The 27,664-nt window shown below is 45.2% G+C and overlaps 2 protein-coding genes and 1 pseudogene across 10 annotated transcripts in view; 2 read left to right on the plus strand and 1 right to left on the minus strand.

Annotated features, from left to right (window-relative positions):
- Positions 1-27,196, plus strand: part of LOC105498255 (nucleoporin 210 like) — a 163,044-nt gene extending 135,848 nt beyond the window's left edge. For 7 of the 9 annotated variants that reach the window (XM_071084928.1, XM_071084905.1, XM_071084937.1 and 4 more), the window contains 8 exons: positions 280-416; positions 6,617-6,743; positions 9,498-9,647; positions 16,643-16,893; positions 17,561-17,765; positions 24,702-24,806; positions 26,801-26,875; positions 26,951-27,090. In XM_071084928.1, coding sequence (XP_070941029.1) covers positions 280-416; positions 6,617-6,743; positions 9,498-9,647; positions 16,643-16,893; positions 17,561-17,765; positions 24,702-24,806; positions 26,801-26,875; positions 26,951-27,051 — 1,151 coding nt within the window. In that variant the 3' untranslated portion in view covers positions 27,052-27,090. Of the gene's footprint in view, positions 1-279; positions 417-6,616; positions 6,744-9,497; positions 9,648-16,642; positions 16,894-17,560; positions 17,766-24,701; positions 24,807-26,800; positions 26,876-26,950 lie in introns of all 9 variants that reach the window. The other 2 variants (XM_071084909.1, XM_071084919.1) reach the window with 2 other exon arrangements.
- On the plus strand, positions 20,788-20,868 carry LOC139360424 (small nucleolar RNA U3; annotated as a pseudogene).
- On the minus strand, positions 23,550-24,403 carry LOC105497961 (large ribosomal subunit protein eL34-like). Its single transcript, XM_071085004.1, has one exon. It carries the CDS (start codon positions 23,954-23,956, stop codon positions 23,618-23,620), a length of 339 nt encoding a protein of 112 aa, XP_070941105.1. The 5' UTR covers positions 23,957-24,403; the 3' UTR covers positions 23,550-23,617.
- Positions 27,197-27,664: the final 468 nt, after the last annotated feature.

Genomic DNA, 27,664 nt, shown 5'->3' on the forward strand with positions numbered 1-27,664 from the left:
TCAGAAAGCTATCCCTGTATGTAAAAAGAGCTTTTCTTTTTCCTAAGGAGAACAGTTACATTCTCCAACTAAGTAGCTCTTCTTACGATTCTTTATTTTGCTGGTATGATATATGAAGAGGAACCTGACACTGAGAAAACAGTTATCTTCAAAGCTGGCCATTTCTCCCGGGAAGAGATATCTGCATGCTTGAAAAGTTTGCTGATTTGTAGTATGAATAAGTCTAGAGTGATTTATATCAAAGGCTGCAGCCGAGTGCTTTCTCTTGTCTTTTCCTAGGTGAACCTGGGATATGGATGATTTCTGCTGACAATATTCTACAGACAGACATTGTCACTGGAGTAGGAGTGGCCAGGAGTCCAGGGACTGCAATGATTTTTCATGACATCCCAGGAGTAGTGAAAACATATCGAGAGGTAAACATAACTGTATCAGAGTTTAAGAGACTATGGTGACTATTGCCACATATGAGGATATGCATAGAGAAAATACATCATAGGAAAGGAAATACACTCATAAAACAGATATGAAGCCAGCCAGCAAACATTATTGGAACACAAAGCTAAACAGTGCTTAGGGTTCTTAACCAGCAGAATGACTACTTATGTTTTAAGAGATCACTGTGGGTACTGGTTGGCACTAGATAGTAGACGCCAGGTAGAAGCTGAAAGACCATTTGGGAGTCTACTGCCCTAATCCAGGTGACATATGTTGGCAGATCAGGGTGGTGACAGAGGAGGTAGTAAGAAGTTGACCAGATTCTAGGTATATTTCATAGGTAGAGCCAATAGAGTTTCCTCACAGATTATATCTAGAACATAAGAAAATCCAGAATGATTCAGGTTTTTGGTTGAACAGCTGAAAGGACAGCATTACCGTCAACTGAAATGGGGAAGACTGTAGGTGGAACAGTTTTGGAGGGAAAAACAGTCAGCTTTGGATATGTAAAACTGGATATGTCTCTTAAATGTCAACTGGATATGTTGAGGTAGCTGGATATAAAAGTCTGGGACTCATTGGAATAGAGATATTTAAGGCCATTAGATCACCAAAAGAATGAGCGTAAAATAGAAAAAAGGCCAGGTGTGGTGGCTCACATCTGTAATCCCAGCACTTTGGGAGGCCAAAGTGGGAGGATCACCTAAGGTCAAGAGTTCGAGACCAGCCTGGCCAACATGGTGAAACCCCGTCTCTACTAAAAATACAAAAATTAGCCGGGCCTGGTGGCTGCCGCCTGTAGTCCCAGCTACTCAGGAGGCTGAAGCATGAGAATCGCTTGAACCTGGAAGGTGAATGTTGCAGTGAGCTAACATCAAGCCACTGCACTCCCGCCTGGGCAAAAGAGTGACAGTCGGTCTCAAAAAAAATATATATATATAGAAAAAAGATCTAAGTACTAAGTTCTGGGAGCACTTCAATCTTAAGAGTTCTGATTGCCTTTTTATTAGTGGCAAATGGAAAAAGAAAGAAACAAAAGGGAAAAAGGGAGCTCTGAGAGAAGAACCAATAAGAAAGACTTATAAGAAACAACCAGGCTGGGCACCATGGCTTGAGCCTGTGATCCCAGCACCTTGGGAGACCAAGGCAGGCAGATCACAAGGTCAGAAGTTCGAGACCCAGCCTGACCAACATGGTGAAACCCCCATCTCTACTAAAAATACAAAAATTAGCTGGGCATGGTGGCACACAGCTGCAACCCCAGCTACTCAGGAGGCTGAGGTAGGAGAATCGCTTGAACCCAGGAGGCAGAGGTTGCAGTGAGCCAAGATCATGCCATTGCACTCCAGCCAGGGCAACAGAGTGAGACTCCGTCTCAAAAAAAAAAAAAAGAAAGAAACAACCAGTGAAATGGGAGGAAAATCTAGAGATACGGGTATCCTGGAAGGCAAGTGAAGAAAGTATTTGCCTCAGCCTCCCAAAGTGCTGGGATTACAGGCATGAGCCACTGCGCCCAGAGTGACCTGAATGAATGTTTGATTGGAGAATTGGATAAAAAGACTTGGAGACAGCAAATATAGAAAGCTCTTTTAAGGAGTTGGGGTTAAGAGTTTGTTTTGTGGATTTTTTTTTAATAAGAGAAATAGTGAATTGGGAATGATTCAGTGAAACGAAATTTGATCTAAGTCAGAGGATTGCTGGAGGGAGTAATATTCTTCAGTAGGTGAGATAGGTAATCAAGTAAAGGAATTTTTTTTTTTAATTAAATATTTTCGGCCGGGCGAGGTGGCTCACGCCTGTAATCCCAGCACTTCGGGAGGCCGAGGTGGGCGGATCACGAGGTCAGGAGATCGAGATGATCCTGGCTAACATAGTGAAACCCCATCTCTACTAAAAATACAAAAAATTAGCCAGGCGTGGTGGCAGGCGCCTGTAGTCCCAGCTACTCAGGAGGCTGAGGCAGGAGAATGGCGTGAACCCGGGAGGCGGAGCTTGTAGTGAGCCGAGATCACGCCACTGCACTCCAGCCTGGGCAACAGTGCGAGACTCTGACTCAAAAAAAAAAAAAAAAAAATTTCTATTCCCCTCTTAAATATATGTAATGTCTCCTTCCTCTTTGCCCAAAGCACTTCTTTATTACTCTTTTTTCATTCCTCAAACATGGTAGCTATAACTTTTTGTGTATCTACTATGGGCTTGGCGCTTCTCATCTCTTTTTTTTTTTTTTTTTAAGAGATAGTGTCTCACTGTTGCCCGGGCTGCAGTACAATGATGCAATCATGGCTCACTGCAGCCTCAAACTCCTGGATTCAAGCCATCCTCCTGCCTCAGCCTCCAAAGTAGCAGGACCACAAGCGTGTGCCAGCATACCTGGCTAATTATATTTATTTTTTTGCAGAGACAGGGTCTCACTATGTTGTCCAGTCTGGTCTCAAACTCCTGGATTCAGGTGATCTTTCTGCCTCAGCCTCCCAAAGTGCTAGGATTATAGGCATGAGCCACTGCGCCTGGCCATCTATTTTTTTTTTTTTTTTGAGACAGGGTCTTGCTGTGTTGCCCAGGCTGGAATGCAGTGGGTGTTATCTCGGATCACTGCAACCTCCACCTCCTAGGCTCAAGTGATCCTCCCACCTCAGTCTCCCAAGTAATTGGGACCACAGGTACACACCACCACACTCGGCTAATTTTGGGGGGGTGGTGCATGTGTGTGTTTGTGTTTTGAGACAGAGTCTCTGCCGCCCAAGCTGGAATGCAGTGGCTGAATCTTGGCTCACTGCAACCTTCGCCTCCTGGATTCAAGCAAATCTCCTACCTCAGACTCCCAAGTAGCAGGGATTACAGGCACCTGCCACCACACCCAGCTAATTTTTGTATTTTAGTAGAGACAGGGTTTCACCATGTTGGCCAGGCTGGTCTCAAACTCCTGACCTCAAGTGTTCTATCTGCCTCAGCCTCCTAAAGTGCTGGGATTACAGGTGTGTACCGCCACATCTAGCCCAGTCTTTTTTTTTTTTTTTAACATCCGGTACACCTATCACTTTTAATCGTATCACTTTTAACTCTGCAAAGTAAATATGGGGGGCATGGAGGGAGGGAGAGCATCAGGAAGAATAACTAATGGATGCTGGGCTTAATACCTGGGTGACAGGTTGATCTATGCAGCAAACCACCATGGCACACATTAACCTATGTAACAAACCTGCACATCCTGCACATGTAACCTGGAACTTAAAATAAAAGTTGAAAAAAAAAAAAGTATTATCAGCTGGGCGCGGTGGCTCAAGCCTGTAATCCCAGCACTTTGGGAGGGCGAGATGGGCGGATCACGAGGTCAGGAGATCGAGACCATCCTGGCTAACACAGTGAAACCCCGTCTCTACTAAAAAAAATACAAAAAACTAGTCGGGTGTGGTGGCAGGTGCCTGTAGTCCCAGCAACTCGGGAGGCTGAGGCAGGAGAATGGCATAAACCCAGGAGGCGGAGCTTGCGGTGAGCTGAGATCCGGCCACTGCACTCCAGCTGGGGCGATAGAGCGAGACTCTGTTTCAAAAAAAAAAAAAAAAAGTATTATCCCAACTGTGTTTTATTTTATGTATTTATTTATTTTTATAACCGAATCTCACTCTGTTGCCCAGGCTGGAGTGCAATGGCACAATCTCTAGTCACTGCAATCTCCACCTTCCAGGTTCAAGCAATTCTCATGCCTCAGCCTCCCAAGTAACTGGGACTACAGGTATGAGCCACCACACCCAGCTAATTTTTGTATTTTTAGTAGAGACAGGGTTTTGCCACGTTGGCCAGGCTGGTGTCAAACTCCTGGCCTCAAATGAGCTGCCTGCCTCAGCCTCCCAAAGTGCTAGGATTACAGATGTGAGTCACTGCACCTGGCCCCAACTTTACAGATGAGTAAATTACTCAATATGTGTCCATATCATATCTGGTACCTTGTTTTAAGGAGCTCATAGTCTAGTGGTGACATAAACAATTACATATATGGCACAAATAATTACAAAAGGCAAGTAAAAGTACATGTTGTGTTTGAAGACTAATGAATAAATCAGGGTAACTTCAATACAAAATAAATAAGGATAGAGAGGGAAAATTTGGATAACATCCAAAAAGAACTTGTATTATAAGCAGATAAGAGGTTCAAGGACAGAGGTAGCATGAAACGAGTACTAGAAAAAGAGACTGAGAAGGGATTAGGAACTAGAAAAGCAGAGAGAAAGAGTGTCATAGAAGGCAAAGGAGGAAATGGTTGTGGTGTTAGATGCTACAGGGAAGTTAAAAGGTTACTCCTATTCTAATTTGTGTACTTTGTAGAATCCTCATTTAATTATTCACTAATTAGCAGATACTCATTGAAGCCTATTAAGTGTCAGGCATTGTGCTGGCCTCCAGAAATACAAATATGAAAAAGACAAAATTCCTTTCTTTATTAAACTATTAATGTAACTAATTTGGGTTTTAAGGTTCTTGGATTTTAAAAACCTGTGGTAATACTAAGGAGAATGTAGAGTATATTGCACTTAAATTTAAAATATTAAGGGCTGGGCATGGTGGCTCACACCTGTAATGCCAGCACTTTTAGAGGCCGAGGTCAGTGGATCACTTGAGGTCAGGAGTTTGAGACCAGCCTGGCCAACATGGTGAAATCCCATTTCTACTAAAGATACAAAAAATCAGCCAGGCATGGTGGCACATGCCTGTAATCCCAGCTACTTGGGAGGCTGAAGCAGAAGAACTGCTGGAACCCGGGAGGCAGAGGCTGCAGTGAGCTGAGATTGCACCAGTGCTCTGTAGCCTGGGTGACAGAGCAAGACTCCATCTTAAAAACAAACAAACAAACAAACAAAAACTTACAATATGAGGCAGAACACTACAAGTATTCTTGAGAAAAAAAAAATGTACTTTGAGGTTTCAGAAAAGATTGAGATTATATGCAACCAGAGAGAAAGAGAAAATGTCCTAAAGAAAGTTACAGTTGTTTTGTGTTTGTGTATGTGTATGTTTGTTTGTTTGTTTTTTGAGATGGAGTCTCACTCTGTCACCCAGGCTGGAGTGCAATGGCACAATCTCGGCTCACTGCAGACTCCACCTCCCAAGTTCAAGTGATTCTCCTGCCTCAGCCTCCCTAGTAGCTGGGATTACAGGCACGCGCCAACATGCCTGGCTAATTTTTGTATTTTTAGTAGAGGTGGGATTTCGCCTTGCTGGCCAGGCTGGTCTCAAATTCCTGACCTCAAGTGATCCACCTGCCTCAGCCTCCCAGAGTGCTGGGATTACAGGCATGAGCCACCACACCTGGCCTCAAAGGCATTTTAATAGGGAGTCATACAAAGGGAAGATATGTCTGAAGGAATAATTGGACCCAAGACTTCCTTCTGGAAAAAATGTTATTTTGGGGCTGGGCATGGTAGCTTATGCCTGTAATCTCAGCACTTTGGGAGGCCAAGGTGGAAGGATGGCTTGAGGCCAGGAGTTCGAGAACACCCGGGACAACATAGTGAGACCCTGTCTTTTTTTTTTTTTTTTTTTTTTTTTGAGTCTCGTTCTGTCGCCCAGGCTGGAGTGCAGTGGTGCCATCTCCACTCACTGCAAGCTCCGCCTCCTGGGTTCACACCATTCTCCTGCCTCAGCCTCCTGAGTAGCTGGGATTACAGGCACCCGCCACCAGGCACAGCTAATTTTTTGTATTTTGTAGTAGAGACGGGGTTTCACTGTGTTAGCCAGGATGGTCTTGATTTACTGACCTCGTGATCCATCCACCTCGGCCTCCCAAAGTGCTGGGATTATAGACGTGAGCCACTGTGCCCGGCCAAGACCCCGTCGTTTTTTGGCTAGGCATGGTGACACATACCTGTAGTCCCAGCTTCTCTAGAGGCTGAGACAGGAGGATTGCTTGAGCCTAGGAATTTGAGGCTTCAGTCAGCCATGATCATGCCATTGCACTCCAGCCTGGGTGACAGAGCAAGACCCTGACTCAAAAAAACAAAAAAGTTATTTTGTTTTCAAAGGCAAACAGATTTTGTTGTTCTCAAATATGTGGTCATGAGATGGGCAATTTGTACTTGTGTGAAACAGATACTTTTGGTTAAATAAGTTATGAGGGGTGGATCTGGAAGGAATCAGATTCTCTAGGAACTTAGGTGCAGATTTTCCTTTGATTTGCTGACAGGTGGTGGTCAATGCATCATCAAGATTAATGCTCAGCTATGACCTCAAGACTTATCTCACCAACACCCTCAATTCAACTGTATTCAAGCTCTTCATCACCACTGGCAGAAATGGTGTCAATCTTAAAGGTCAGGAATCTTTTTATGGTTTCAGTGATTGTTCTTATCTTTCTCATTTTCCCTCAATTCATTTATCCCTTTGGATTAGTAATCCAGATTTTCTTTTTATTTCAAAACTGACTCCATCTTGACAAATAAATCATAGAGCTCTATGAGATCTCAGAAATTATGACAAGACTAAGGTTTTAAAATAGGCTCATCCTAGTCACTATTGTCTTTCTAGTTTTAAAAATACAAATTTTAGGCCGGGCATGGTGGCTTACACCTGTAATCCCAGCACTTTGGGAGGCCGAGGCAGGCAGATCACCTGAGGTTGGGAGTTCAAGACCAGCCTGACCAACATGGTGAAACCCCGTCTCTACTAAAAATACAAAAACTACCTGGGTGTGGTGGTGTGCGCCTATAATCCCAGATACTTGGAGTCTGAGGCAAGAGAATCGCTTGAACCCAGGAAGCAGAGGTTAGAATGAGCCAAGATCGCACCACCGGACTCCAGCCTGGGTGACAGAGTAAGACTCCATCTCAAAAAAAAAAACCACTTAAGGTAATTTTAGGACTCTGGAGTGGTGGCTCATGACTGTAATACCAATTATTTAGGATGCTGTGGTGGGAGGATCGCTTCGGACCAGGAGTTTGAGACCAGCCTGGGCAACAGAGCAAGACCCCATCTCTCAAAAAAAAAAAAAAATAGATGGCCGGGAGCAGTGGCTCACACCTGTAATACCAGCACTTTGGGAAGCTGAGGCGGGTGGATCACAAGGTCAGGAGTTCGAGACCAGCTTGGCTAAGATGGTGAAACTCCGTCTCTACTAAAAATACAAAAATTAGCCGGGTGCAGTGGTGGGTGCCTGTAATCCCAGCTACTTGGGAGGCTGAGGCAGGAGAATTGCTTGAATCCGGGAGACAGAGGTTGCAGTGAGCTGAGATCACACCACTGCACCCTAGCCTGGGCGACAGAGCAAGACTCCATCTCAAAAAAAAAAAAAAAAGAGAGATAATTTTAATTCTATTTGCGCTTTGTTCTTCAAGCATTTAACATATTTTTTTCAAATTAGCTATTTGATTTTATTATAAATACAAAGATAGATAAATAAGTAAAGAATATTTTATCTTTAAAATTTCCCAGGTTCTTTTATAGATAAAAAACACTAAATGTTTCTTTGTAACATATTCACCCACTGTTGTCCAAATTAACGATTTTAGAAACAGACTTTTTTTTTTTTTTTTTTTCTTGAGATGGAGTCTTGCTCTGTCGCCCAGGCTGGAGTGCAGTGGTGTGATCTCGGCTCACCGCAACATCCGCCTCCTGGGTTCAAGCAATTCTCCTGCCTCAGCCTCCTGAGTAGCGGGGACTACAGGCACATGCTACCATGCCCAGCTAACTTTTGTATTATTAGTAGAGGCGGGGTTTCACCATGTTGGCCAGGCTGGTCTCGAACTCCTGACCTCAGGTGATCAGCCCGCCTCGGCCTCCCAAAGTGCTGGGATTACAAGCTTGAGCCACCACACCCAGCCAACGGACTGCCGTTTTATTCCCCAGAATCTTTCTAAAATCACTACTTATTTTATTGAGAAACCTCATGCATCAGTCCCTTTGATTTTGCTGAAGATTTTTCAAGAAGAATACCACCCATTGCAGCTGACCCAATGATAACAACAGTCCACTTCTTGCTGTCTATATGATTCCTCTTAAGGTACCACTTGTGATGAAGTTCTAGGGGCTTGGGGCTGGAATTATATTGTAATTGTATTACAATATTGTATATGAAAAACAAATTATCCTAGACCTAAAAGCCACCTCCCAACTGTACTGCTTTATTTTTATTTATTTATCTATTTGAGATGGAGTTTCGCTCTTGTTGCCCAGGCTGGAGTGCAATGGCACAATCTCGGCTCACCACAACTTCCGCCTCCTGGGTTCAGTCGATTCTCCTGCCTCAGCTTCCCAAGTAGCTAGGATTACAGGTGTGCACCACCACCCCCAGCTAATTTTGTATTTTTAGTAGAGATGGAGTTTCTCCATGTTGGTCAGGCTGGTTTTGAACTCTCGACCTTAGGTGATCCGCCTGCCTCGGCTTCCTGAAGTGCTGGGATTACAGGTATGAGCCACCTCGCCCGGCCTATTTTTAATAGATTTCTAACTTCCTTGTAATCTTTTTTACTCCCACTGACGAATTCAAAAAAAATCTTTGAAAAAAGACACCACCGGCCGGGCACGGTGGCTCAAGCCTGTAATCCCAGCACTTTGGGAGGCCGAGACAGGCGGATCACGAGGTCAGGAGATCGAGACCATCCTGGCTAACACGGTGAAACCCTGTCTCTACTAAAAATACAAAAAAAAAAAAAAAATAAGCCGGGCGAGGTGGCGGGCGCCTGTAGTCCCAGCTGCTCGGGAGGCTGAGGCAGGAGAATTGCGCGAACCCGGGAGGCGGAGCTTGCAGTGAGCGGAGATCTGGCCACTGCACTCCAGCCTGGGCGACAGAGCCAGACTCCGTCTCAAAAAAAAAAAAAAAAAAAAGAAAAAAGACACCACCTATGTATGATATTGATAATGGAAGCCCCACTGTAGTCATTCACAAATTAGAATGCAAGGGTCTCACACTATTCTTTCACCTTGATTGAAGCAGAGGTGGGCAAACCAGCCATAATTGACCCTCTTTCTTGCTTATGTTTTTTTATGATCCAAAGTTGCCGCCGTATAATGGTCTCTTTTTACAAATTCTTGTTAGTGACAAAGCTATTTACCTCTTTTCTGCTTTTCAGGATTCTGTACCCCAAACCAGGCCTTGGCCGTTACAAAAGTACTTCTTCCAGCAACCCTCATGCTGTGCCATGTACAGTTCAGTAATACTTTGCTAGACATTCCAGCAAGTAAAGTCTTTCATGTCCATTCAGATTTCAGTATGGAGAAAGGTAGGTTACACCAGTTGACTCTGGTTTCCCCATTCTGTTTATCTATTTGTACAATTGTCCCATTCTTATTTGACTGCTTTTATATCTGTAGTTTCATCTGATATATAACTGTGGAATTTTTCTCAGGCAACACTTTTATTCAACCCATTCAACTCTTTTTTTTTTTTTTTTTTTTTTTTGAGACAGGGTCTTGCTGTGTTGCCTAAGGCTGGAGTGTAATGGTGTGATCCTAGCTCACTGTAATCTTAAACTCCTAGTCTCAAGCAATCCCCCTGCCTCAGCCTCCTGAGTAGCTAGGACTACAGGCACATGACATTATGCTTTTTTTTTTTTTTTTTTTTAAAAAGCGACATGATCTTCCTATATTGCCCAGGCTGGTCTCAAACTCCTGGCCTCAAGCAATCTTCCTGCCTCAGCCTCCCAAAGTGCTGGAATTACAGGTGTTAAGCCCACTGCCCCCAGCCCTATTCAAATAATTTTTAACACATGCCTCCTAGAATACCCTGTGCTTTTCTATTACAATTTACTATTTTCTTGTTAGTCCCCATTAACTCTGTGAGGCTCTGCATTGTGTCTCATTCATCTTGCATTCCCAGCATGTAGCACAGTGTTTGGATGTTTTGTTGAACTGAAAGATACTCCAAATTAAAGAATAGGATTAACAAGTGAAAAGTGGAAATAGGCATGATGTTAGGATGACTATATGTAAATCAGCTTATCTAAAAATGAAAGGATTCATATCAAATGTAAGGTATAGGGCCGGGCGCAGTGGCTCACACCTGTAATCCCAGTACTTTGGGAGGCCGAGGCAGGCGCATCACCTGAGGTCAGGGCTTCGGAGACCACCCTGGCCAACATGATGAAACCCCCATCTCTACTAAAAATACAAAAATTAACCAGGCGTGGTAGGAGGCACCTGTAATCCCAACTACTGGGGAGACTGAGGCAGGGAGAATTGCCTGAACCGGGAGATGGAAGTTGCAGTGAACCAAAATCACGCCACTGCACTCCAGACTGGGCAAGACTATATCTCAAAAAAAAAAAAAAAAAAAAAAAGTAAGGTATAAATAAGGTAGTGCTTCATCATGAGAGAACCTCTAATGCTAGATCAGGCAGTCTGAATGGTTTGGGTCATTAGCAACCACTGAAGGAAGGTTCATTCAACAAACTGTTTATAATACCTGATAGCAGGAGAAGATGTGGAGTAACAAAGAAAAGTAATTTTTGGTTTGTTTGTTTTTTTGTTTTGTTTTGTTTTGTTTTTGAGATGGAGCCTCACTCTGTCTCCCAGACTGGATTGTAGTGGTACGATCTCAGCTCACTGCAACCTCTGCCTCCCGGTTACAAGCTATTCTCCTGCCTCAGCCTCCTGAGTAGCTGGGATTACAGGCGCATGTCACCATGCCCAGATAATTTTTGTAGTTTTAGTAGAGATGGGGTTTCACAATGTTGGTCAGGCTGGTCTGGTCTCGAACTCCTGACCTCATGATCCACCCGCCTCAGCATCCCAATGTGTTGGGATTACAGGCGTGAGCCACCGCACCCAGCCATTTTTGTTTCTTTATTTTGTTTGTTTGTTTGTGTAGGGACAGGATCTCCCTATGTTGCTCAGGCTGGTCTCAAACTCCTAGCCTCAAGTGATCCACTTCGGCCTCCCAAAGTGCTGGGATTATAGGCACGAACCACCATGTCCAGCCTAAACCTTTTAACTTTTAGTGTTACCCTACCAGGTGATGAGTTACAGGATAGACACATATATGTTCGTGACTTCAACTTATTGATGAAAAAATAAATCAGGCCAGGTGCAGTGGCTCATGCTTATAATCCCAGCCCTTAGGGAGGCCATGGCAGACAAATTACTTGAGGTCAGATGTTTGAGACCAGCCTGGCCAACATGGTGAAACCCCATCTCTGCTAAAAATACAAAAATTAGCCAGGCATGGTGGCAGGCACCTGTAGTCCCAGCTACTCAGGAGGCTGAGGCAGGAGAATCACTTGAATCCAGGAGGCAGAGGTTTCAGTGAGCCAAAATCGTGCCACTGCACTCCAGCCTAGGCAACAGAGTGAGACTCCGTCTCAAAAATAAATAAATAAGGCCGGGCGTGGTGGGTCACGCCTGTAATCCCAGCACTTTGGGAGGCCAAAGCGGGCGGATCATGAGGTCAGGAGATCGAGACCATCCTGGCTAACAAGGTGAAACCCCCTCTCCACTAAAAAAATACAAAAAATTAGCCAGGCGTGGTGGTGGGTGCCTATAGTCCCAGCTACTCAGGAGGCTGAGGCAGGAGAATGGCGTGAACCCAGGAGGCAGAGCTTGCAGTGAGCCAAGATCATGCCACTGCACACCAGCCTAGGCGACAGTGCGAGACTCTGTCTCTCAATAGATAGATAGATAGATAGATAGATGATAGATAGATAGATAGATAGATAGATAGATAGATAGATAGATAGATAGATAGATAGAAAAAAATACAGGCCAGGTGCGGTGGCTCACACCTGTAATCCCAGCACTTTGGGAGGCTGAGGCGGGCGGATCACCTGAGGTCGGGAGTTCACCACCAGCCTCACCAACATGGGGAAACCCGGTATCTACTAAAAATACAAAATTAGCCGGGTGTGGTGGCACATGCCTGTAATCCCAGCTATTCGGGAGGCTGAGGCAGGAGAATTGCTTGAACCCAGGAGGCGGAGTTTGCAGTGAGCCGAGATCACGCCATTGCACTCCAGCTTAGGCGATAAGAGTGAGACTCCATCTCAGAAAAATAAACAAATAAATAAATAAAAAGAAAGCAGAAAGAAAGGAGGAGTATCTACATGAAACCTGAGGCAAAAATAAGTAAGGTTTTACAGAGGGAATGACCTTTAGAAGTATGATTAAGAGTGAACTAGATGTGAAGAGAACAGGACATTCCAGGCAATATAGGGCCCTAGAGAAGTTTGTTTTAGTTTTGGTTTGGTTTGTTTTTTTCCCCCAAAACTAAGATGAAATCACTTGGGCCCAGGAGGTTGAGGCTGCAGTGAGCCATGATAATGCCACTACACCCTAGCCTTGGTGACAGAGCAAGATTCTGTCTAAATAAATAAATAAATAAATAAATAAAATAAAAATGAAGGCAGTTTTTGGCCAGGCGCGGTGGCTCACGCCTGTAATCCCAACACTTTGGGAGGCTGAGGTGGGCAGATCACCTGAGGTTGGGAGTTCAAGACCAGCATGACCAACATGGAGCAACCCCATCTCTACTAAAAATACAAAATTAGGGCAGGGCGTGGTGGCTCATGCCTGTAATTCCAGCACTTTGGGAGACTGAGGCGGGCAGATTACCTGAGGTCGGGAGTTCGAGACCAGCCTTACCGACGTGGAGAAACCCCGTCTCTACTAAAAATACAAAATTAGCCAGGTGTGGTGGCACATGCCTGTAATCCTAGCCATTCGGGAGGCTGAGGCAGGAGAATTGCTTGAACCCGGGAGGGGGAGATTGTGGTGAGCCGAGATCACACCATTGCACTCCAGCCTGGGCAGCAAGAGCAAAACTCTGTCTCAACAAAAAAAGAAAAAAAATACAAAAATACAAAATTAGCCAGGCATGGTGGTGCATACCTGTAATCCCAGCTACTCGGGAGGCTGAGGCAGGAGAATCGCTTGAACCCAGGAGGCAGAAGTTGTGGTGAGCTGAGATCACGCCATTGCACTCCAGCCTAGGCAACAGGAGCGAAACCCCGTCTCAAAAACAAAATAAAACAAAACAAAACAAAAAACACTGGGCCTGTAATCCAAGCACTTTGGGAGGCTGAGGCGGGTGGATCACCTGAGGTCAGGTGTTCGAGACCAGCCTGGCCAACGTGGTGAAACCCCAACTCTACTAAAAATACAAAAATTAGCCAGGCCTGGTGGCTCACGCCTGTAGTCCCAGCTACTTGGGAGGCTGAGGCAGGAGAATTGCTTGAACCGGGGAGGCGGAGGTTGCAGTGAGCCGAGATCACGCCACTGCACTCCATCTTGCCTGGGCAACAGACAAGACTCCATCTCAAAAAAAATAAAAAAATAAAAATAAATAAAATAAAATAAAATAAAAAATGAAAGCAGTTTTTAAGGATTTAGTGGCAGTATATAGAATGGATAAGAAAAAGAAAAGAAGAGGCCGGGCACGGTGGCTCACGCCTGTAATCCCAGCACTTTAGGAGGCCGAGGAGGGTGGATCACGAGGTCAGGAGTTCAAGACCAGCCTGACCAACATGGTGAAACCCCGTCTCTACTAAAAATACAAAAATTTACCGGGCGTGGTGGTGCACACCTGTAATCCCAGCTACTCAGGAGGCTCATATAGGAGAACTGCTTGAACTCAGGAGGTGGAGGTTGCAGTGAGCCAAAAGTACGCCACCATGCTCTAACCTGGGCAGTAGAGCAAGACTCCATCTCAAAAAAAAAAAAAAAAAAGAAAAAGAGAAGAGAAAGAGGAATAGCCTGGCCACAGTGGCTCATGCCTGTAATCCCAGCTACTTGGGAGGCCAAGGTGGGAGAATCCCTTGAGCCCAAGAGTTCAAGGCTGCAGTGAGCCGTGATCATACCACTGCACTATAGCCTGGGCAACAGATGGATAACCTGTCTCAAATAAAGAAAAGAGGAATAATACCAGGACACGGTGACTCATGCCTGTAATCCCAGCACTTTGGGAGGCTGAGGTGGGCGGATCATTTGAGGTCAGGAGTTCAAGACCAGCCTGGCCAATGTGGTGGAACTCTGCCTCTACTAAAAATACAAAAATTAGTCGGGCGCCTGTAATCCCAGCTACGTGGGAGGCTGAGGCAGGAGAATCACTTGAACCCGGGAGGCAGAGCTTGAAGTGAGCTGAGATCACACCACCACACTCCAACCTGGGTGACAGAGTGAGACTTGGTCTCAAAAGAAAAAAAAGAAAAGTGGAATAACAGGCAAGGATACCTGTGAAGGGGCAATAACGCAAGCATGAATTGATAAGAGTCTAGACCAGACTAGGGGGTCTGGACCAGACTAATTATCCATAATTATCCAACTGCAATAATCCAAGCATGCATTTTGATAAGGGTCTAGACCAGACTAATAGAGAAATACTAAGAAGAGGCAGATGTCAGAGACATTTCAGAGGAGGAGTTAGCAAGATTTGGAAATGACTGGATATAGGGATGAAGGAAAGGATGTAAAGACAACTAAGGCCAGGTGCAGTGGCTCATGCCTATAATCCCAATGTTTTAGGAGGCTGAAGCAGGAGGATCACTTGAGCCCAGGAGTTTGAAACCAGCCTGGGCAACATAGCAAGACCTTGTCTCTCAAAAAATAAAATAGCGAGGCCTGGTGGCGTGCACCTGTAGCCCTATCTCTGAGGCAGGAAGATTGCTTGAGCCCAAGAATTCAAGGTTTCAGTGAGTTGTGTTCATGCCACTGCACTCCAGCCTGGGCAAGAGCAAGACTCTGCCTCTACAAAAATAATAAATAGGCCAGGCATGGTGGCTCACGCCTGTAATCCCAGCACTTTGGGAGGCCGAGGCGGGCAGATCACGAGGTCAGGAGATCGAGACCATCCTGGCTAACACAGTGAAACCCTGTCTCTACTAAAAATACAAAAATTAGCCGGATGTGGTGGCGGACACCTGTAGTCCCAGCTACTCGGGAGGCTGAGGCAGGAGAATGGCGTGAACCCCGGAGGCAGAGCTTGCAGTGAGCTGAGATTGCACCACTGCACTCCAGCCTGGGCAACAGGACGAGACTCCGTCTCAAAAATATATATAAAATAATAATAATAAATAAGAATTAAAAATTAGCCAGGCATGGTGGCACATGCCTAGAGTCCTAGCTACTTGGGAGGCTGAGGTGGGAGGATTACTTGGACCCAGGAGTTTAAGGCTGCAGTGAGGTAGAATTGCGCCACTGCACTCCAACCTGAGCAACAGTGTGAAATTCTACGTCTTTAAAAAAAAAAAAACGAAGACAGCTAAGGATTAAGCATGGGTAACTAGAGAAACAGTTCCTACCATTGACTAAAAATAATGACACCAAGAGGTGGTCTGATGCGTAAGTTATTAATGACGCTCAAAGCTTGTCTTTCTTTCACAAATCCTTTCCTGAGTTCACCAGCACTGACTCCTTCATTCTGTATCCCCAGCTCTTAAGTGCCCTGCATGTGTTATATCATTTAATATTCCCTGACATGTTGAATAAGAATGGTATTCTTAGCCAGGGGCGCTTTCTCACACTTGTAAACCCAGCCCTTTGGGAGGCCAAGGCAGGAGGATGGCTTGAGCCCAGGAGTTTTAGACCAGCCTGGGCAACATAGTGAAGCCTCACCTCTACAAAAAAAATACAAAAAAAATTTTTATTTTTGAAACGGAGCCTTGCTCTGTCCCCAAGCTGGAATGCAGTGGTGTGATCTCAGCTCACTGCAACCTCCATCTCCCAGGTTCAAGCAATTTCCCTGCCTCAGTCTCCCAAGTAGCTGGGATTACAGGTACCCACCATCACACCCGGCTAATCCTTGTATTTTTAGTAGAGATGGGGTTTCACCATGTTAGCCAGGCTGGACTTGAACTCTTGACCTTGTGATCCACCCGCCTCAGCTAAAAATACAAAAATTAGCCAGGCATGGTGGTTCATGCCTGTAGTCCCAGCTACTCGGGAGGCTGAGGTGGGAGGATCGCTGGACCCTAGGAGGTCAGGACTGCAGAATGCCATGATCGTGCCACTGTGCTCTAGCCTGCATGACAGCACGAGACCCTGTCTCCAAAAAAAAAGAAAGAATGGTATTCTCAGTAAACAAATTCAGTTGTGGTTTCTCTAGGACTGTTTTTATTTGGTATCCTCCTCATAGTGACCAATATTGTGCTGATATTGAACACTCAAAACTAAATTCACATTTTCTCTTTTGCTGAATTCGCATGTCACAGTTTTTCCTTCCTATCCTAATTCAGTTGGCTCAGTAGAGCCTCTGAACCTTCCTGATCAGTTTTTCCTCTTTTTTTTTCAGGGGTTTATATCTGCATAATCAAGGTTCGACCACAGTCAGAGGAGCTGCTACAGGCCCTCAGTGTGGCTGACACCTCAGTCTATGGGTGGGCTACACTGGTCAGTGAACGTAGCAAGAATGGAATGCAACGAATCCTCATTCCTTTCATCCCAGCCTTTTATATTAACCAGTCAGAATTGGTTCTTAGCCACAAGCAAGATATCGGAGAGATAAGAGTACTGGGAGTGGACAGAGTTCTTGGGAAGCTAGAGGTATGTTAAGGACTGAACCAAAACAGAACAAGAGATCAAGAATTTGAAAAGATATTTTTCATGTGCACTTCAAGGGCAAAAGAAGTTACTAAGTGACCTAATAAAAATCACCATGGGAAATGACAAAATCAAATGAAGAAAACCCGTCTCCTTCATAATGCCAGGCAGACTCCCAGAGTCCAAAATCTAGGTCATGAGCTTTGTCAACATACCTAAAGGAGTAAAAAGTAAACGACTGGCCGCGCGTGGTGGCTCACGCTTGTAATCCCAGCACTTTGGGAGGCCGAGTGGGTGGATCACAAGATCGAGATCATCCTGGCCAACACGGTGAAACTTCATCTCTACTAAAAGTACAAAAATTAGCTGGGCATGGTGGCGGGCGCCTGTAGTCCCAGCTACTCGGGAGGCTGAGGCAGGAGAATCGCTTGAACCCGGGAGGCGGAGGTTGCAGTGAGCTGAGATTGTGCCACTGCACTCCAGCCTGGGTGACAGAGTGAGACTCCCTCTCAAAACAACAACAAAAAAGTAAATGATTTATTGTTTGTCGGCCAGCTAGCTAGAAATCCAGATCTTGACAATTATTGTACTGTATATGTTTGAGATTGGAACATACTGATACAAAACTGATTTTCTTCTTTTAAATAAAAGGTTTTATCTTTTCTCCAAGGTCATCTCCAGCTCCCCAGTTCTAGTGGTCACTGGCCATAGCCGCTCTCCTCTCACTCCTGGCCTGGCCATCTACTCTGTAAGAGTGGTCAACTTCACTTCCTTCCAGCAGATGGCATCACCTGTTTTCATCAATATTTCCTGTGTACTCACCAGTCAAAGTGAGGCAGTGGTAGTGAGGGCTATGAAAGATAAGTTGGGTGCAGGTAAGCATCAGAGATTCCTATTTATAATCTAGAGAGGAAAAGAAGAAAGAATGTATTACATTAGTACCCCCCATCTGCAGTTTTGCTTTCCGAGGTTCACTTGACTGACAGTCAACCATGGTCCAAAAATAAATGGAAAACTCCTGAAATAAATGGTTTAAATTGTGCACTGTTCCAAATAGCATAAGGAAATCTCACACTGTCCTGCTCTGGTCCCCTACGATGAATCATCTCTTTGTCCTGTGTGTTCATACTGTACACACTATCAGCCCTTTAGTCACTTAGTAGCAGTCTCTGCTATCAAATCAACTGGTATCAAGGTATCACAGTGCAGTGCTTGTTTCAAGTAACCCTTATTTTACTTAATAATGGCTCCAAAGCACAAGAGTGGTGATGCCTGCAATTCGGGTATGCCAAAAAGAAGCTGGAAAGTGCTTCCTTTAAGTGAAAAAGTGGAAGTTCCCAACTCAGTAAGGAAAAAACATAGTACATAGAGGGTTCAATATTATCTGCAGCATCCACTGAGGGTCTTGGAACATGTTCCCCACAGATAAGGGGGGACAGATGTTATCACAGTTTAGTTAATGGGAAACATTCAGCCACTTGACCAAGATTACTCAAACTAGTTGAGGCATGAATCTTCCAAACTTACCCAAAATGCAACTTTTAGGTAGCTTTCTTAACACTACCCAAATTTTACATTTAATTTATATATTTAAGAATAGTTGGCCGGGCGCGGTGGCTCAAGCCTGTAATCCCAGCACTTTGGGAGGCCGAGACGGGCGGATCACGAGGTCAGGAGATCGAGACCATCCTGGCTGACACGGTGAAACCCCGTCTCTACTAAAAAAATACAAAAAAAAAAACTAGCCGGGCGAGGTGGCGGGCGCCTGTAGTCCCAGCTACTCAGGAGGCTGAGGCAGGAGAATGGCGAGAACCCGGGAGGCAGAGCTTGCAGTGAGCCGAGATCTGGCCACTGCACTCCAGCCTGGGCGGCAGAGCGAGACTCCGTCTCAAAAAAAAAAAAAAAAAAAAAAAGAATAGTTGTTCGCCAGGCACGGTGGCCCACGCCATAATTCCAGCACTTTGGGAGGCCAAGGTGGGCAGATCCCTTGAGCTCAGGAGTTCGAGACCAGCCTGGGGAACAAGGCAAAACTCCATATCAACAAAAAAGTACAAAAAAAAAATTACCTGGGCATGGTGGCATGGACCTGTGGTCCCATCTACTCAGGAAGCTGAGGCAGGAGGATTGCTTGAGACCAGGAGTTCAAGGCTGCAGTGAACAGTGATTGTGCCACTGCACTCCAGCCTGGTGACAGAGCAAGACCCTGTCTCAAAAAAAAAAAAAAAAAAAAAAAGGAAGGAGGAAGAATAGTTGTCAGTTGAACACAAGTTTGCCAGCCTTGTAACGATACTATTTGCCGTATTTTAAACCTTTTTTTTTTGAGACAGAGTCTTGCTCTGTCACCCAGGCTAGAGTGCAATGGCATGATCTTGGCTCACTGCAACCTCCACCTCCCAGGTTCAAGCGATTCTCCTGCCTCAGACTCCCAAGTAGCTCGGATTACAGGAACACACCACCATGCCCTGCTAATTTTTGTATTTTTGTAGAAATGGGGTTTCACCATTTTGCCAGGCTGGTCTTCAACTTCTGACCTCAGGTGATCCACCCACCTCGGCCTCCCAAAGTGCTGGGATTACAGGCGTGAGCCACCGCGCCTGGCCAATCTACCTGTTTTGTTGTCTTCAAAAGTATTTAAATCTTTTTGCATCAGGCAATGGGCCAATGTTAACCCTAGAACCAAGACTTAGCTCCCCCAAATCCTGATTTCAGGCATTACCTAGTTTAGGAATAGGAACAATGCCACATTTGGATAGGATGGGAATAGTTATGAAAAGGTGTTAGAAAAGCAAGAGAACCATCAGTCTCCTTATATTGTATTTGTCACACCTGCTTCCCCACCCCTCAAGGGAAACTACTTAATTACTGGGAACAATCTAAACTAAATTATAGTATATCTCCTAATGGGAAATAGGTTTTTGTTGATGTTTATGTGAGCATCTGATTTGTACTGACTATTATCCTAAGCACATTTATATGCTTTTGGTTTATTTCTCATAACTCTAGGAGGTAGGTATTTTTTCCCAAGAGCTGAGGAAACTGAGATGCTGGCGCAGTGGCTCACACCTTTGTAATCCTAGCACTTTGGGAGGCTAAGACTGGAGGATCGCTTGAGCTCAGGAGTTCAAGACCAGGCTAAGCAACACAGCAAAACCTTATCTCTACTAAAAATCCAAAGAATTAGCCAGGCATGGTAGCATGCACCTGAAGTCCTAGCAGGAGGTTGAGGTGGGAGGATTGCCTAAGCCCAGGAGGTTGAAGTTGCAGCGAGGCATGATTGCACCACTGCACTCCAGCCTGGGTGACAGAACAAGACCCTGTCTCAGGAATTTAAAAAAAAAAAAAAAAAGGTATCTCTAGATACCATCACTAGAATGTATTGAAGCAGAGTTTTAAAATCTAGAGACCATGGATCCCCACAAAGGTCCATAGATAGAATTCAAGGTGTCCATGACCCTGAGTGGAGGAAAATTGCATCTTCTTTTTTTTTTTTTTTTTTTTTTTTTTTTTGAGACAGAGTCTTGCTCTGTCGCCCAGTCTGGAGTGCAGTGGCACCATCTCAGCTCACTGCAACCTCCACCTCCCAGGTTCAAGCGATTCTCCTCCCTCAGCCTCCAGAGTAGCTGGGAATGCAGGTGCCCACCACCACGCCTGGCTAATTTTTGTATTTTTAGTAGAGGCGAGGTTTCACCATGTTAGGCACTCCTGATCTCAAATGATCCACCCACCTCAACCTCCCAAAATGATGGGATTACAGGCGTGAGTTACCACGCCCGGCCATGCATCTTTATTTTCAACTGACCACTAACTTAAAGTTAGCACTTTCACTAATTATTAATATAGGCAGTAAACCATCATAATATCAGCAGTATTGTGTGCTTTTGTCACCAACAGAATTCATTGGCTATACTTTCAGGGATCATTTCTATAGTTCATTACTAGAGAAGTTTCTCAGAATGTATAGAGAGAGAAAAAAAGAATCCGTAGATATATTCATGTTCCTCCTGCCACATCTAAAAAATATTTCTCACTTAAAAATTACAGTAATCGGCCAGGCATGGTGGCTCATGCCTGTAATCCCAGCACTTTGGACGACCGAGGCAGGTGGATCACAAGGTCAGGAGTTCGAGACCAGCCTGGCCAACATGGTGAAACCCCGTCTCTACTAAAAATAAAAATAAAAATAAAAATAAATAAAAAAGAGCCAGGTGTAGTGGCACGCACCTGTAATCCCAGCTACTTGGGAGGCTGAGGCAGGAGAATAGCTTGAACGGGGAGGTGGAGGTTGCAGTGAGTCAAGATTGTGCCACTGCATTCCAGCCTGGGACAGAGCAAGACTCTGTCTCAAAAAAAATATATATATACAGTAATCACCAGCCTGGGCAACATGCAAAACCCCATCTCTACAAAAATACAAAATAATTAGCCAGGTGTGATGGCCTGCAGTCCTAGCTACTCTGGAAGCTGAAGTGGGAGGATCACTTGAGCCTGGGCGGCAGAGATGGAGTGAGCTGAGATCTCACCACTGCACCGCAGCCTAGGTGAGAAAGAAAGGCTGTCTCAGAAAAGAAAAAGAAAGAGAGAGAGGAGAGAGGAGAGAGAGAGAGAGAAAGAAAAACAGCCAAAAGGCCAGGCAAGTAGCTCACGCTTGTAATGCCAGCACTTTGGGAAGCTGAGGTGGGCAGATCACCTGAGGTTGGGAGTTCAAGACCAGCCTGGCCAACATGGTGAAACCCCGTCTCTGCTAAAACCACAAAAATTAGCTGCGCGTGGTTGCATACTCCTGTAGTCCCAGTCTTTTGAGAGGCCGAGGCAGGAGAAGCGCTTGAACCTGGGAGGCGGAGGTTACAGTGAGCCAAGATCGTGCCACTGCACTCCAGCCTGGGTGACAGAGCAAGACTCTCTCTCAAAAAAAAAGAAAAAGAAAAAGAGCCAAAAACAAAATTACAGTAATCAGACCTGCACTTAGATCTTTTTTGTTGCTATTAATAAAATACACATGCCAGGAACAGGGCTCACACCTATAATCCCAGCACTTTGGGAGGCTGAGGTGGGAGGATCACTTGAGGCCAGGAATTTGAGGCTACAGTGAACTACAGTTGCAACACTGCACTCCCAGACTTGGCAATAGAAACCATCTCAAAACACACACACACAAACACACACACACAACCATATTACAAATTAGGCTTTTTAACATTTTGGTAACTACGATATGATCATGTCACAAATTAGGTTTTTTCTCTTTTGGTTAACTATACTTTAACTGATTTCTTAGTCCTGCTTAATGTGTTTAACATTATTTTGAGGCCGGGTGCAGTGGCTCACACCTGTAATCCCAGCACTTTGGGAGGCTGTGGCAGGAGGACCGCTCTAGCCCAGGAGTTCAAGACAAGCCTGCGCAACATAGAGAGACTTCCTCTCTACCAAAAATTAAAAGTTAAAGAAAAAAATTTAAATTATCCAGGTGTTAAAAAAAAAAAAAAAAAAACAGGCCGGGCGCAATGGCTCATGCCTGTAATCCCACCACTCTGGGAGGTCGAAGTGGTTGGATCACCTGAGGTCAGGAGTTCAAGACCAGCCTGGCCAACACGGTGAAACCCCATCTCTACTAAAAATACAAAAATTAGCTGGGCGTGGTGGCGGGCACCTGTAATCCCAGCTACACAGGACGCTGAAGCAGAAGAATCACTTGAATCTGGGAGGTGGAGGTTGCAGTGAGCCGAGATCATGCCATTGCACTCCAGCCTGGGCAACAGGAGTGAAACTCCATCTCAAAGAAAAAACTAAAGTCAGACGTGATGATGTGCACCTGTAGTCCTAGTTACTTGGGAGGCTGCAGTAAGCCATGACTGTACCACTGCACTCCAGCCTGAGACCTTATCTCAAAAAAACAAAAAAAAAAAAAACGAAAAAACAGGCAAGTCTAAAGTTTTATTGAGGATAAGGTTAGATACAAATCAGAGTGCTCCCAAAAAATGACATCCTGAGTAGGAGAAAGGTACTGTGGATTTAAGTGGTCACTGATGATCTAAAAAAAAATGTTTTGGCCGGGCAGTGGCTCACACCTGTAATTCCAGCACTTTGGGACGCCAAGGCAGGTGGATCACCTGAGGTCAGGAGTTCGAGACCAGCCTGGCCAACATGGTGAAACCCATCCCTACTAAAAATACAAAAATTAGCCAGGCATGGTGGTGGGTGCCTATAATGCCAGCTACTAGGGAGGCTGAGACAAGAGAATTGCTTGAACCCAGGAAGTGGAGGTTGCAGGGAGCTGAGATGGCGCCATTGCACTCCAGCCTGGGCAACAGAGACTCCGTCTCAAAAAAAAGAAATAAAGAAAATAAAATGTTTCAAGACAGAGATTACAATTATAAATGGAATCAGCATACTATCACAAGTTTCATGAAGGGAAGCACGTTACCTGGGGTTAAAGGTAAACAGCATTTCATTTTTTTGTAGGGGGACAGAGTCTCACTCCATTCTCACACCATTCTCCTGCCTCAGCCTCCTGAGTAGCTGGGACTACAGGTGCCCGCCACCACGCCCGGCTAATTTTTTGTATTTTTAGTAGAGATGGGGTTTCACCATGTTGGCCAGGATGGTCTCCTGACCTCGTGATCCACCTACCTTGGCCTCCCAAAGTGCTGGGATTATAGGCGTGAGCCACCGTGCCAGGCCACATTTTTTTTTAAGTCTTTTCATTTTTATTACTCAAAAGTTTCATTCTTTATTTAGCTTTCTGACTCTGTGCTTGTGCCTTCAGCACTTTCACAACAATTTTCTTCTCCTCGATAAGGAAAGCACGCTTGATCCGGTCACGAACACATTTAGCATACATGGAACCCGACATGTTTTTTGTTTTGGACAATCTCGTAAGAACTTCAGGTTTTACAGCATGCATCCCTTGAAGTCTGCCTGGGCACATGCCACATGCAGATTTTGGTGCTTTCCCATCCTTCTTGGTATAGAGGTAAACAATTCTATTACCAAGGGTTTGGGACAGCCTAGTTTTGTTAGAGGCTGTATTGTAGGAAAGCCTACATTGGTATGTCAAACGCTGGACCATTCTGAGTGCCTGCAGACAACGTCCCTGGAAGAGGAAGAAGCGGTAACCAGCATTTTAAAGTAGCAGAGGATTTAAAGCATCCTTTTAAATCTAAGAGGAATAAATAACAGGCTCAAGAATTGGAGTTTTACTACTCTGGAGATAGGAAGAAGTCAAAAAGAGGTGGTTGAACCAAGCATAGTTTACAACTGAAGCTCTCTTCTCTCTGAGCTGGGTTTTGGATACTTCTGACAGATACTCTTATTACTATTTTTAGTCGTAAGTTTTAAAATGCAGCATCAGCTGGAGGTTGCAGTGAGCTGAGATCGTGCCACTGCCCTCCAGCCTGGGGGACAGAGAGCAAAACTCTGTCTCAAAAAATTAAATTTAAAGGCTGGACGCGGTGGCTCACGCCTGTAATCCCAGCACTTTGGGAGGCCGAGACGGGCGGATCACGAGATCAGGAGATCGAGACCATCCTAACACGGTTAAACTCCGTCTCTACTAAAAATACAAAAAATTTAGCTGGGCGTGGTGGCGGGCGCCTGTAGTCCCAGCTACTCGGGAGGCTGAGGCAGGAGAATGGCCTGAACCCGGGAGGCAGAGCTTGCAGTGAGCCGAGATCGCGCCACTGCACTCCAACCTGGGCGACAGAGCGAGACTCCACCTCCAAAAAAAAAAAAAAAATTAAATTTAAAAACTGCAGCATCTGTCCATGGTTGTTATAAAATAACTATTATCTTGTTTTGTTATGGCCAATGTATAGATCATTGTGAAGATTCAGCCATCCTCAAGAGGTTCACTGGCTCTTACCAGATCCTGCTCTTGACCCTCTTTGCAGTGCTGGCATCAACAGCTTTCATCTTCTTAGGTAAACAGTCCTTGTATTCAATACCATGGACTTTGACATGGAAACTGCTTTTTTTTTTTTTTTTTTTGAGATACAGTCACACTCTGTCACCCAGGCTGGAGTGCAGTGGTGTGATCTCGGCTCACTGCAACCTCCACCTCCCAGGTTCAAGCAATTCTCTGCCTCAGCCTCCCAAGTAGCTGGGACTACAGGTGCCCGCCACCACGCCCAGCTAATTTTTTGTATTTTTGGTAGAGACAGGTTTTCACCATCCTGGCCAGGCTGGTCTTGAACTCCTGACCTCGTGATTCACCCACCTCGGCCTCCCAAAGTGCTGGGATTACAGGCCTGAGCCACTGCGCCCGGCTGAAACTGCCTTCATTTTATTTCACAAATAAGGATGAAAATTAGCTGCTTATCACATGTAATTTTAACAAGCAGTGTAAACTAAGTTTGCCTTCTAGTCCTAGTAACCTAGTGGATTAAAGGTCCTCCTCAGCCGGGCACCGTGGCTCACACCTCTAATCCCAGCACTTTGGGAGGCCGAGGCGGGTGGGTCACCTGAGTTCAGGAGTTCAAGACCAGCCTGGCCAACATAGTGAAAATTCATCTCTACTAAAAATAACAAAAATTAGCTGGTGTGGTGGCACATGCCTGTAATCCCAGCTACTTGGGAGGCTGAGGCAGAAGTACTTGAACCTGGGAGATGGAGGTTGCAGTGAGCCAACATAGTGCCACTGAACTTCGGCATGGGCTACAGAGCAAGACTCCATTTCAAAAAAAAAAGGCGGGGGGGCCCTCCTCTGGATTTGGCAAATACACACCACTCAGAAGTGGAAGCCACTACTAAATCTTGAGGTATAACAGCTACTTTTGCTGAAATTCATAGTTAGGGATAATTCAAGTAATACAACAGACTGGGTGCAATGGTTCATGCCTGTAATCCTAGCACTTTGGGAGGCCAAGGTGGGATGGCTTGAGTCTAGAAATTTAAGACCAGCCTGGGCAACACAGTGAGACCCCATTTCCACAAAAAAACTTAAAAATTAGCTGGGTGTGGTGGTGGCACACATCTGTAGTCCCAGCTACTAGGGAAGCTCAGGCAGGAGTATTGCTTGAGCCAGGGAATTCAAAGTGGCAGTAAACCATGATTGTGCCACTATACTCCAGCCATATCCTGTGATGATTTTTGAGATGGAGTCCCACTGTCACCCAGGCTGGCGTGAAGTGGTGCAATCTCGGCTCACTGCAACCTCCACCGCCCAGTTTCAAGCGATTCTCTTGCCTCAACCTCTCGAGCAGCTGGGATTAGACACCCACTACCACAACTGGCTAATTTTTGTATTTTTAATGACATGTTGGCCAGGTTGGTCTTGAATGCCTGACTTCACGTGATCTGCCCACCTAGGCCTCTCAAAGTACTGGGATTACAGGCGTGAGCCACCATGCACAGCCTAAAAAAAAAAAAAAAAAAAAGTTAACACATCACTATCATGTACATTCCATTTCCCCACCTTTTTTTTTTTTTTTTTTTTTTTTTTTGAGACGGGAGTCTGGCTGTCGCCCAGGCTGGAGTGCAGTGGTGCCATCTCTACTCACTGCAAGCTTCGCCTCCCGGGTAATCACCATTTTCCTGCCTCAGCCTCCCAAGTAGCTGGGACTACAGCAGGTCACCACGACCAGCTAATTTTTTGTATTTTTAGTAGAGATGGGGTTTCACTGTGTTAGCCAGGATGGTCTCATCTCCTGACCTTGTGATCCGCCCACCTCGGCCTCCCAAAGTGCTGGGATTACAGGCGTGAGCCACCACGCCCGCCCATTTTCCCACCTTTTAGCCAAAAGCTGAAGGTAACTCTAAAGTGGATTAAATTGGGATAAAAACTTCCTGTAATAGTGCATTACTATTACTTATTTTGAAAAATTATTTTTAGCAATATTCTCATTCTAGAGTTGACTTTGCCCTTTAAGGCCTTCCTCAGATATGCCTTGTGACATTTCCTTTGTCGTTTTTCCAGCATACAACGCCTTCCTAAACAAGATACAAACAGTTCCAGTTGTGTATGTACCAACTCTAGGAACACCACAGCCAGGTAAAAAAGCCTCTGTCCTCTTTGAAAAGCTCAGACATACACGTTTAGTTCACTCAACTTTTCCCTCTTCTTTAGGTTATTTTAACTCCACAACTTCTCCCCCTCACTTCATGAGTCTACAACCTCCACTGGCCCAAAGTCGGCTGCAACATTGGTTATGGAGTATAAGACACTAATCTCTGCTTGGACAAGTTCCTTTTAACTGTAGGGGAATGAAGATTTCTAGTCCTAGACAAGAAGCCTAACAACAACTTCTACATTAAATTTCCAGATAAGGCTTCTGAGAACTATAAATAAAGCATCCTAAGCTGTTTCTTAAAACTGGCGTGTTGGACTGTGTTGTAGAAAGTTAACTGTCAGACGGGCGTGGTGGCTCACGGCCTGTAATCCCAGCACTTCAGGAGGCTGAGGCAGGAGGATCACCAGGTCCAGCAGTTTGAGATCAGCCTGACCAACATGGTGAAACCCCGTCTCTACTAAAAATACAAAAATTAGCCGGGCATGGTGGCAGACACCTGTAATCCCAGCTACTTGGGAGGCTGAGACAAAGAACTGCTTGAACCCCGGAGGCAGAGGTTGCAGATCACACCACTGCACTCCAGCCTGGGAGACAGAGCAAGGCTCCATCTCTTAAAAGAAACAAAAACAAAAAAACACACACACCCAACACAACACTTGAGATAGTATCACAATTAAAAAAACAAATTTGGCCGGGCGCGGTGGCTCAAGCCTGTAATCCCAGCACTTTGGGAGGCCGAGACGGGCGGATCACAAGGTCAGGAGATCGAG

Source organism: Macaca nemestrina, chromosome 1, assembly GCF_043159975.1.
Source record: "Macaca nemestrina isolate mMacNem1 chromosome 1, mMacNem.hap1, whole genome shotgun sequence".
Taxonomy (NCBI): domain Eukaryota; kingdom Metazoa; phylum Chordata; class Mammalia; order Primates; family Cercopithecidae; genus Macaca; species Macaca nemestrina.

Coding starts and splice junctions, on each gene's coding strand:
- LOC105497961 (XM_071085004.1), bottom strand. CDS start 23,956: ATGGTCCAGCGTTTGACATACCAATGTAGGCTTTCCTACAATACAGCC.